This window comes from Poromitra crassiceps (genome assembly GCF_964638095.1).
Source record: "Poromitra crassiceps genome assembly, chromosome: 10".
NCBI classification, from domain to species: Eukaryota; Metazoa; Chordata; class Actinopteri; order Beryciformes; family Melamphaidae; genus Poromitra; species Poromitra crassiceps.
In genome coordinates, this window is record NC_139631.1 from 31,386,765 (window position 1) to 31,398,685 (window position 11,921).

Here is an 11,921-nt window from a genome sequence, read left to right on the forward strand (position 1 = left end):
ATTTAGAAACTCACAGTCTTATTGAGATTGTTTGAGTAGGGCTTCAGCCCCGAGTGCGGCCTCGCCCCAGCACGTGGGGCCTCGCCTGCTCTATTGGCATGCACAATGCACAATTTGCTCAACTTCACATCACTGATGACATCACAATTGCTCGAGTGACATCACTGATGTCGGACATTGTGACATCATCAGTAACATCACAATTGCTCGAGTGACCATCACTGATGCCATCATGTGCTCGAATGACATCACTGATGATGTCATAGATATTGTGACATCAACAGTGGCATCATTACTGACCAAAATCATCACAAATCTCACAATGTGGGGCCAAAAACATGTCCAAAATCACAGACAGTTGGCACACTTTGACAATTTTATGTAAGATTACTTCATGCAACAGCTAATCAGAAACAATCATCCAACAACAGACAGGTAGGTCTGTGGGTTTGTCTATGTGGTCAGTGCAGTCGTCTGTGTTCTGGTAGACAAGGGGTCAAAACCTGCTGTGGGAACCCCTCCTTTGCATATAGTTTATTGAAGAACATTTATTTTAACACTTTAATATCTTCAATTAATTAGAAGTGTAATAAAAACAGAAAATTGGTTGTTACTGTATGCCTATTGCCACTTTTATTTAAAAACAAATCTTTTTACTACCCAAGGATATGTGCACATCCCGGGCTTGAACTCACAAGCCTTACCTCAGTAGGCAACTGACATAAGACACTGCTACTGCTGCTGTGTTTCTCCTGTTGTTTGGCAATTTGAGCAATTCATCACCAGAAATGGTTGTAATATAATTGAGCTTCTAGTTAACTTAGTAAGCTGATCTAAGAGTCTAAGTCCATGTGTGCGATGTTCACAGTGCAGCCATGCAGCCTCTCCTCAGCAGCAGGGCTGCGGTGGCTCAGAGGGTTGAGTGAGGACCATATCAGGTTCTCCTCGCAGACACTCGGGTTCAAATCTGGCCCATGGTTCTTTGCTGCATGTCCTGTCTCTCACCATACACCAATAAAGCCTGAAAATATACATATTTTTAATTGAGGATGGGAGACAGAAAATAGCATAAGTTATAGGAAAATAAATAAAGTATGTGATGAGAGCACTTGAGTTTATTGTGAATTAAATTTAACGTATTACTTAGTGTTATTACAAAACTACGATTATCTGCACTTTTTTCTTCATCATTAACCATTTTCAGAGACTTCCCTGAAAGACACAGTGACTGTGTTTGAACAGTTCAGAAAGTCTCTGAAAATGTTTAACAGCTGTAATGTTTTGTTTTTGCCTGGCTAACACTGCTCTTGAACAGCTTAAACAATCAGAGTAGGCTGTCTTCACGGTCTATGCTGCCTTCAAAGCAATCAGGACAGAAGAAAAAGGGTCTGTCTGATTCAACAGTAATGGTAAAATAAAATACAAATAAATTAATTTAATTGTATTGCCCAAAATTAAGTTAAACTACAAAAAAATGTCCAAAAAGTAGTTGAACTACTTGACTCACTACGCAAATATGAATGTATTTGAACTACCAGCAAGTTACTGCAAAATGTAGTTAAACTAAGTAGTTCGACTACATGTAGTTAACTACTCCCCAACACTGTATATTATACGGGATTAAAAAAGAGGAAATTAGCATTAATTACATCTAATTATGGCGACTGTGCAATGCACAGGAAAAGAGATGGATAGGTTTCACTCACATACAGTATGGTCAATCTGATTAATCTACATACATACAAGTATGCTTAAAATCCATCGTGTAATAAATACATTTATATAAACAGGTAGTGATCATAATGTTAATAATGTTCATTTACGAATGTTATAATTCAAACCAAATGTGGATTCTAGCCCATTCCATCTGCATGTACTTGGCTGTGTGTCTTTGTTGACTTAAACGGAGCGAGGGCCCCATTTCAGTTGACCATCAGTCTGGGGAGTTCAGTGTAATAAGAGCGCTCTGCTCTGTGTGTTTTATGAAGAAGTATAACAGAAGAGTAATGGAATAATTATTGAGGGAGAGCGGGTTACAAGTGAGCAGGGGATTGTTTTAGCAAGGAGCAGACGACACGCTACAACTATAAATAGTGAATTGCAAATGGATGAAAATGCTAATAAGAAGAGAAATTGCTATTTGCCTTTTCCAGCGCTTTGTGTATGTGCTGAATGTTCGTTCCCGGCTCACAGCAGAGTGCCGCAGGCTGTCTGTTGGAGTATTCAGTCCAGTGTTACTTCTCTCCCCACATGGCTCAGTTTGCACTCCGCCAGCACCAGACACCATCAAAGTCTCAAGCTTATGACAGCTATGTATACGAATGCACACTTAATACTCACTCAACCCACTGCCCAGGACTGGCAAGGCTAGAATGGCACAGAAAACAGGTTTACCGTTACCAGTTAGTACTATAAACAATACTGAAAATACCATTGCATGAGAAATAAATGGAGAAAAAGAATTGAGTGAGCAACATAGTATATTCAACACAGGCCAGTGGCTATACATTAACAGGCGATTATAGGGCCAGGTTCTACAGTGCCTTTCCTCCTTTACATTAGATGCTGTTTGTGATTACTACAACAATAAATACCCAGGCTCATTTGGTTCTTGAGAAAGACTTCATTGTACCATGAAAAGGCATTTTCTCTGGGGAGATAAATTATTTTACATCAGAACTGTGAATCAACACTGAAACATAAGTCATATCTTTATTACCCCATGTTACAGGGCACACACAATGTTCAAGTATGCCTGAGAAACTAAATGGAGCAATTAAAAAAAAAACAATAAGGAATAAAAGAGATAAAATGCATTTAAAAAATAAGTGAACTGGCATTGCACTTCACAAAAATTCATAAGCTCATGATTTTGGAACAATTCACTGTAAAGTGCTAACTGGTTTGAGCTGACAAAGCACATGTTCCCTTTGAAAGATCATACACATTTACTTTACACATGGAGGGTACAGTAATAGCCAGTCGTCAGGCAAGCAATTATCAACCAGAAGACATGGACCACATTTCATTTATTAGTCCTTTAATATGATAACTGCTTCCTTAATTCCCTTGTTAATGGTAACAACAAGAACCTTTTGCCACTGGTTGCCATGACAATGCCAATTACAAATGCTGGTGTTGTCACTGTACACTTTCCTTCTCTCCTTGTACTAATTACATGCAATTTGACTGACATACAGTATCAAAATCTCAAGTCAAGTCCTTCAAATCCTCTTACAGATATGGAATCCTTGAACAAAAGGGACGAGAGAGTCAGGGGAGGAGAGCAATTTTTAAGGAGTGCAGGTGGCCTTCCCAAACTCCTCCTCCTCTTCCTCTTCCCGCCCCCTTGATATGGTTTGCTGGCCCGACAAAAGCAGGGATCTGTCCAGCTGATGCCTGCCTTCCTACAGGTCCTGAGAATCCACTGTTTTCCATTGCCCCTCTCATTCGGAGGCTATTTGTTTTTTTGTTTTTAAAAATAAAGAAACAAAAATCTGGAGGGGATTGGGTCAATAAATTTGCCCCCAGAATCCGCCTAAAACGGATATTCAACCTCCCACCCCAATCCTAACCATAAAAAAAGGTAAAACAAGGTGTTACTGCAGAATGGCTTTACTCCTCACAGTCTGTGGGGGGAGCTAGAGCCCCTAGGAGCTGAGGTGCGGTTGGTGGTCTTGCGGCTGTTCTGTCGTGTCTGATTCATCTTGGTGGCCGAAGGTCTCCGAGCGTCAGGCTGGCGCCTCCCCTGGGGGCCCCTCCGTTTGCCCCTCTGCGCCGCACGGCCCCTTCCGGCCCCCGCTGGTCACTTGCGAGAGTGCAGTGTGTCCTGAAACTTGGTGCTGGTGTAGCGGACATGAAATCCTTTTTTGTTGATTGTATCGTCGGAGCGGAACTTGATGACGATGGAGTCGCCGGCCGAGTAGATCTCCTCTGGAGGCTGGCAACGGACAAAACAACACGTTAACTTTGTGACTTGTCGCTTTCAAGTTCTCTGACTGCACTTCAATTAAAACTAAAGACTTTTTACAGATCCACACTGAGCGAATTAACTCCCATGATGGAGATGGCTTCTTGGACTGCAGGGGAACTGCTCATTCTATAACAGTCAGGGGCCAAGGAAGTGTCCAGGAGCAGGACTGGCCGTTTGCAGCTTTATTTGGATTGGGGCTTTGGCTGCTATTGAAGGATCAAATATACAACACTGATGATTAGTGCCAAGTGCACCATTTGAGAGAGCTCATTTCCTCCATGAACAAAACCATACAGCACTTCATATATTTCCACTGTTTGGAGAAAATGAGCTACGTTATGTGTGAGAGCAGAAAATATGCACCACCTGAGCTGCATATTTGTTTTAGGATACTGACTTCACATGCATCATAATTCGGAATAACATCTTGGAAAATAATTAGTTGGTTCAGGTGCTCAGGCAGTTGCCCTGTGGCTAGGACAAAAGGAGCCTTTGCTCCGCCGGCGCAGCCAAAGCTTGTCGGCAATTCATCTGTTGTCAGATATGTGCAACCGACTGAACAAGATCACACTGATTAAAGCCACCAGGTGGAACAAGAATATTATAGCTGGAACAGGTTAATACGTCTTGGTTTAGTGAGCGAGACATTAAAAACACAGAAAGACAGCAGACTACAAATTTCATTATGTGTAGACTGTAGACCCGGCACTATGTAGCCTACTATTTAATTGAGAAAGGCCCTTGGGCTGAAAAGTAAGTCCTTTTTTCTGCTAATGAGTTTTCACACCACTTTAGACTCGATTGTGCCAGTTTATTCCAACCCGTTTTAAAAAAAGAAACTTGATTGAGGAGCCAGTCCCCTGGTGTACTGAGAGGGCTGCGTACCCTGCAGCAACTGATTCATAGCAACAGGCATGAGTAAAAAGGCCAGAGCTTATTAGTGGAGTGTGTAAATGAAATCAAGCTGTTCTCTGACCTGGGGAAACTTACATTTCTATCCCCTATTGGCCTCATTGTTCCAGGCTGCAGCCTCAGCGTTGGCCCAGTAATTCTCACTTACAACCCAAAGCCGGAGACTCCGATAGGCTATCGGCACACAGGGAGTGTCAGTTTGTATCAAGCTCCAACTGCCCTCCAAAGCAATACTCCCCAATTAACTTTAAACAAAGCGATTAAACCCGGAGAATGGAGTGGAATTAAGAGCCCTGGGCAGCGCACAAAGTCACTATCAGAACCCACTGGGAACGGCTACTCAACAGCAGCACTAATTCCCAACTGATTGTATTAACGTTTTTCCGGCCGTTCAATAAAAGAGGAATGGGAAAGGTGAAAGAGAGCCATGATAAGCCAGCTGTGCTTGGCAGGCAGATGCCATTGAGAGAGCAGTAAGACGGAGTGAACTTACCCCCGAGCCGCAGTAACGTCCCAGCCGCGGCGACTTGGTGTCCGCTCCGTCAAACAGCTCCATGTAGTCGTAGCCGCAGTCGGCCTCCTCCTCGATCTCAAAGGTCTGGAAGATGAGCTCCACGCCGTAGCCTTTCTCCGCAGAGATCATCCACTGGCAGTCAGACGCTCCGGGGTAGTTATTGTCCCCAAACTGGGCGTGCGAGAACAGGTCCTTGGTCTTGACTTCAGCCTTCAGGCGACCTCCACACTCTGTGGGCAGAGAATGAGTTGGACATGTTGTGTAGTCGGAGGCCAGTGTTGATAAGAAGCAACACACAGATGCTGTACAGTCACATGGCATATTTGTGGTTTGTAAGTTGCAGCTATGCAGCTAAAAATTATTCCAAAATACAAGGTTAAAGGGCAAAACATCAGCTATAATCCTTGTCAGATGGGGTGGAGAATTGTGATCCCCAAAAAATCCTCCCTTTTTGATACGTTTTTCCAATAGAAGCCTATACATCGGACCAGACATTTTTCCATAGATATCGACATGAATAATCAAAGAGCGAGTACATGTAGACAGAGTCTGTATACAAGGAGAGGATATTGAGAGTGGGAGTGAAAATGTGCAGTGTGTGAAGATTGGTAGCTAAGGTTAAATTTTCACAATAAAGCCTTCACCTCATTGTATTGAGCTGGTACTGCTCAGTCAGTACTCAGTACACAACAGAACATGGTGTGTAGAAAATGCCCCCCCCCCCCCCCCATATTCATAGTAGATACTATATACATAGTTACTGAACCTACCTGCAGTGTGGGAGGCCTCAAAGCCCTTCTTCTGCACAGAGTTGTCGGAGAAGAAGCGGATGAACAGCTTGTTGGCGCTGGACGCGATGGGCGGGGGCTTCTTGGTGCCGCAGAAGCGACCCAGACTGGGGGCCTTTCCGTCTCGCCCGTCGTAGATCTCAATGTGGTCGTAGGCGCACTCCAGGTGGGCCTCCATGTCGATCTCATTGAAGGCCTGGGAACCAAAGAAAATGTTGAGTGTGTACATTCAAAGAATTGTGTTGCAGTTCAAGCGACTACAGTCTAGTTGCAGACTAGCATTTAGTCCTAAAATCATATTTGACTAAAAACTGCCAATGGGGGTGAGTTAATGTCGCTTGTTTTGAAAACTGAAATCAATCAAGGAACATTACCTTGATACATGTGGAGTGAAATGCTTTCTTTTCAGAAACTATCACCTCGCTCAAGAAAATGCTCCAAACAGGTGAAACTGCACTGGAAAGTCAAATGATCTCACTCCACAGACAGCTCTTTCGACTTGTTTAGAGGAAAACAATTTTGAGTATAAGTTTATACTTCCTGGGATCGACACTTTTTTTTTTTTTTTTTTTTTGCATTGTTATTTAGAAACAGTGGCAGGCATTAAATTTCTCATTATGACAAAAATGAAGGCAACAACAGAGCAGCGAGCCACACATCATTATCAGGAACTGCCTACATTCCCTGTCGGAACAGTAAACAGTTGTTTTCAGTGGATGCTTTCACAATCCAACCAAACACAAAGACTGCACACAAAGAAATGAGAATGAGTGAAATGACAGAGAGCTGGAGGAAGGGGCACATACGATTCTGATGCGGTGGCCCGGCGTGGTGGAGAGTGCCCAGGTGCATGCCTTCTTGCTGGGGTATTTATCTGGCCAATTGGGGCTGGTGATAGTACCACTCACACTGTTCACTGTATGATCACAGCCAGCTGTAAAAAGACATCACCGAGTCAACACAGACCTCTGTATCATCCCAACACTGAGTGGGCCAATGTTCAACCTCCACTCATGGGTTCGCCTGTTGTTCTTGGCACGGGGAAGCGTGTGCTCGCCCAACCCGAATGACCGCACTATAACAACATCCCCTACAAATGACCCACTGGGCTCCGACTAGGGTTGGATACCGAAACCCGGTACCGCTTTGGTATCAGTACTTTTACAACCGGTACTACCGGTATCGAATTGCAACGCAGATTTAGGTACCTCATTTAGGTGCAATGCCCAAGCTGCTGAGTGAAATATCCATCCTCCAGTGCTCCTGAAAGTGGCGTTGCACGCACCTTCACTAACATTATAGGGCAGGGCTGTTCAACCTGTTCCAGCCCAACGACCCCTTGGTTGATACTAGAAACAGCAGGGACCCCCTATGATTTAAAAATAAAATAAATACAATTCTGTTGCATTTTACGTGTGGCCTATAATAACATTTATACTCAGGATATCAGGATTGACACGTCATTTTATTAACAGATTAGATTAAAAAAAAGCAAGGAGCAAACAACGTGTTTCGCATACTGCTTCATCAGATGCGCTTTGTAAATCATTTTGTCAAAAGTAGCTTATTAATACTTGGAGTTTACTCAATAGCATATTCTTATTTTTGGTCTAAAATATATATATTTTTAATTTTCACAAACTATTTTGACCAAAATTGGCAGACCCCCTGCAGACCCCCGGTTGAAGACCACTGTTATAGGGCATAACACATAACACTGTTTGAAATCCTATTTAAAAAAATAAATAAAATAAAATAAAATCTGCTTTAAAAGCTCTTTGAAGTACCTTCTTTACAGTCGTGCTTGTTCTCATGCAGCACAAAGCCACTCCTACACTGACAGCTGTAGCTCCCAAAGGTGTTGACGCACTCGTGCTGACAGCCGCCATTCTCCTTGGAGCACTCATCTTTGTCTGAGGAGGACACAGTGAACACAGACTTGGTGACTTGCTCCTTATGACGATGATGACAGATGACACTCCTAGAATGAAAACATGTGACGGTGTGCAAGGCAGACACTGGAAGATGGCGCACCTGAGAAGAACTGGGCTTTAAAGCCCTTTTTGGACACGGTGTTGTCGGACTTGAACTCGATGCGCATGTTGTTGTACTGGGAGGTGATGGCCTCTGGTTTCTCCGCCCCGCAGAACTTCCCATGTAGCCTGGAATCTGCGGAGAGTCCACTGCGCACCTCCACGTAGTCGTACTTACAAACCTGAACAGAGAAACAAACAGAGGATGTAAAACAAATGTACTAAAACATTGGATTTGGTTGTAATGTATGAAAAACAAAGAGGAGTGTAAAGCTTATTCTGACATGAATTAAAAGTATGCCTGGAGGCTAATTCATCTGCAAGGGAAGTTAGTGAAACCTTCATTTAATCAATGGGTCAAGGGAGGATTCTCTATGATTCCATTCCATTATTGAATTTGTGAAAAGTAGACCAATCACTTGATACCATTTTCTCTTACACCCTTACATATACTGTACACATGAGATAGCCTGTTGGATTCATTGATGCATGTTAATGTACAATGTTCCCATTCTAAACATGTGCATGTTCTATACATCAGAACGGCAATATGGTCCCACCCCCTCTTAGGGGGGGGGGGGACACAAGCCACTCGCCGTTGACTTCAATGTAAAATCGCAGTACCAAAAAAATCATAGAAAAATAACTGAATTAATTTTGTTTATTAATGACCAAAGACACCATGACATGACAATATATTACAACTCGTCTGGCCATAGAATGCACAAGATACACCGGAAATATGACTTACTTGCTACTTATAAAATCATGTGACTCATGTCACATGTTAGATTAAAGACCCGGCAGTCTAGCCTGAGCTAAGTAGCCTAAACGTAAGTTGCCGACTTCAAATGGAGCTCGCTGACCATGCTGACCATGCTGACCATGCGCTGAACAGGCGGACACCAGGACTAGGTCACAGAGTCACATGATTTTAGATGGGTCAAAGTCATATTTCTGATGTATCTTGCGCATTCTGTGGCCGGCTGAGTTGTAATATATTGTCACGTCATGGTGTCTTTGGGTCAAACAAGATTAATTCTATTATTTCTGTATAAAGACATTTTGGTACTGCTATTCTACATTGAAGTCAATGGCGAGTGGCTTGTGTTTTCCCCCTAAAAGGGAGCGGGACCACCTACAAAATGACATATTGGCAATCTGATGTTTGTTTTTGTTTTGCAACTGAACATCTAGAAATAAAGTGTGTGTGTGTGTGTGTGTGTGTGTGTGTGTGTGTGTGTGTGTGTGTGTGTGTGTTGGGGGGGGGGGGGGCACAGTGCAATGGCAGAGATTTTCAGAGAAGGAGCACAGAACAAACCCACCCCGTGCTGATTCATAATAACCCCAGTGCTCACGTCATTGCCCTCAGTCTCGAAGACGTCAAAGAGCAGAGTGATGCGGTACTGTGTGGGGGCGACCAGCTGCCAGATACAGTTCTTGTTTGGGGGGTACTCTCTGGGCCAGCCTGGGCTTGTGATCGACCCATTCAGCTTGGTGATGAAGCCTCCGCAGGCAGCTGGGGAGGGGAAGGACACAGACCATAGTGAGATAAGTCTTGATATGGGTGCTCAAGTGCTGCATGGTAGAAAATAGTTACATTTGAATTTGACACTGATGTTTCTTTAGTGATATTTTTTATTTTATTCTGTGTAGTTGTAGAAGGACAGTGCATAGAGATCAAACGCTTAGGAACTGTGATGTATATGAGAATAGGAACTTTAAACCCGGAGATCTCCTGGAAAGAACCATGATATGATGTACTAATGACAGATCAAATAGAGCTACAGTGTTTCCCCTAGAAAACAAAACCTAAACCGACGGGATGGCATATTGGTGTAGTCAGCTTGGGTCAGATGGCGCAGCAGGCGGTCTGCAATTTATATATGCTTTCAAAATTTAGTTCGCTCAGTATATTAAAGACTTAAAACAAAGTGATCCCAAGGAGAGGATGACTTAATAAAGTGCCTTTATTGCAAAACATTACAGGGATGCAGACTCACAGGCTCCCAAAAGCAAATGCTTATTTATGCTTTATGCTTTAGTGCTCTTATATTACTGTCAGCACCAATATACATTTTGTTGTGTTGTAATATGCCCTAAAAGTTTTGTATTGAAATTTGTAAAAGAAAATCTATGGAAAACAACGGAAAATATGTTTTTTCCTGGAAAGAACTGCAAATCCCAATGATGAAGAATGTTCGACTTAATTGTTTATGGTTATATATCTTTATTGTGACTTTATATGGTTGATTTGTTCGAGAACGATCAAATAACAAATAAATAAACTATGCACTATTTATGGGAAATTGGAATAAGAGCCAGAGGTCAACTTGGTAGCCCAAGTCATTATTCATATAATTAAAGTAGGATGCTGGCTCTACAAAGAAATGAGAGCTTGTTAAAACAAATCCGTTCCGTGTCTTACATTGACCTGATTATTCCCTGACCTGCCAGTGAGCTCTCCGGCAAGCTTTGCATCACTTGTGCAATATACAATACACTCCACCAACTGTTGTTACTCACCCCCCTCCCTGACCCTTCAAATCTTTGCAGAGATTTGTGCCATTCCAAAGGATTAACCTGGTTATGTTTAGTGACAACCATTATTTGTTTTCTACAAAAGCTTTCACATGTTCTACCAAAATGGGATAAGATGAATTATGGTACATGTGATAATGATGTTGTGACAGCCGTCTTCCTCTAGGGGCGGACAGTGGCACACAGATATCATACAGTTTGTTGTTGTATAGTAGTCGTCAGGCCTTAGACAACAACGTATCATTTGAGATAAACAATAATGATTGTATTGTTGTGACTCAGATCTTTAAAAGATAGTGCCCAGCAGAAGAATCACTGTTGGGATCTGCTCTGGCTTTGAGGGACGACTGTACTTACTGTAGGCCCTATTTGGGTGGCCGTGACTAACTGTGAGATATGCTGTAGCATGTAAATTGCATGGTGAGCAGGGCTGGTCGTTTTCCTCCCTATACTTACCCTCACAGCTGCGCTTGTCGGCAGCCAGCTCGTAGCCTGGGTCGCAGGCACACTTGTAGCTGCCCAGTGTGTTGACACAGCGTTGCTCACAGCGACCGTTGTCCGGCTTGGAGCACTCGTCCATCTCTAAAGGCACAAAGATGTGTTAGGACCCTCTAGCTGGCCCCCCTGGCTCAATGGCTTACAAGAGAAACCCCTCCAAAACAACAGCAGAGCCTTATGCAGAATTCAACCGTACAAGCGGGACAAAAACAAAAACGTCACTGGAACAATGTCACGTCAGATATAAAGATTTGGAAGTCCGTGCCCCCGCCCCGCCTCCCCTCAAGTTCACAGCCCCTTAAATTAACCTCTGACCTTTAAAAAAGTTGGCAGCAAAGCCGGCCTTGTTGACAGAACCGTCCGAAACAAACTTCATCCACAACTGGTTGGAGCTGGTTTTGATGTCGTCTGGCTTGTCGTACCCACAGAAGCGGCCCAGCAGAGGGCTGTTCTCTGAGTTCCCATCACGCACCTCCAGGTAGTCATAGGCACAACTGTCATGTCTCTCAATCTGGGGAAGGGTACATACAGTACAGGCACCGGGGTCAGAGCCTCACACCAGTAAAACATCAGAATTATTTGGAGAAGTCATTCAAAAGCACAAAGTTGTGTGCAGGGAAGTATGTTTCTACATCGCTCAATACAACAAGATGTCTTACCTC

General features: G+C 43.2%; 1 protein-coding gene across 1 annotated transcript in view; it reads right to left on the reverse strand.

The window, feature by feature from the left end:
• Nucleotides 1–2,814: 2,814 nt before the first annotated feature.
• bmp1a (bone morphogenetic protein 1a) overlaps nt 2,815–11,921 on the reverse strand; it is a 43,916-nt gene continuing 34,809 nt past the window's right edge. The window contains exons 10-19 of the mRNA XM_083643883.1: nt 11,919–11,921; nt 11,575–11,770; nt 11,218–11,343; nt 9,579–9,739; nt 8,222–8,402; nt 7,975–8,100; nt 6,994–7,121; nt 6,170–6,383; nt 5,379–5,629; nt 2,815–3,940 (exon numbers count right to left, since the gene is read on the reverse strand). The exon at nt 11,919–11,921 is cut by the window's right edge and continues 143 nt beyond it. Of these exons, the coding sequence (XP_083500009.1) occupies nt 3,806–3,940; nt 5,379–5,629; nt 6,170–6,383; nt 6,994–7,121; nt 7,975–8,100; nt 8,222–8,402; nt 9,579–9,739; nt 11,218–11,343; nt 11,575–11,770; nt 11,919–11,921 (1,521 nt within the window). The 3' untranslated portion in view covers nt 2,815–3,805. The remainder of the gene's footprint in view (nt 3,941–5,378; nt 5,630–6,169; nt 6,384–6,993; nt 7,122–7,974; nt 8,101–8,221; nt 8,403–9,578; nt 9,740–11,217; nt 11,344–11,574; nt 11,771–11,918) is intronic.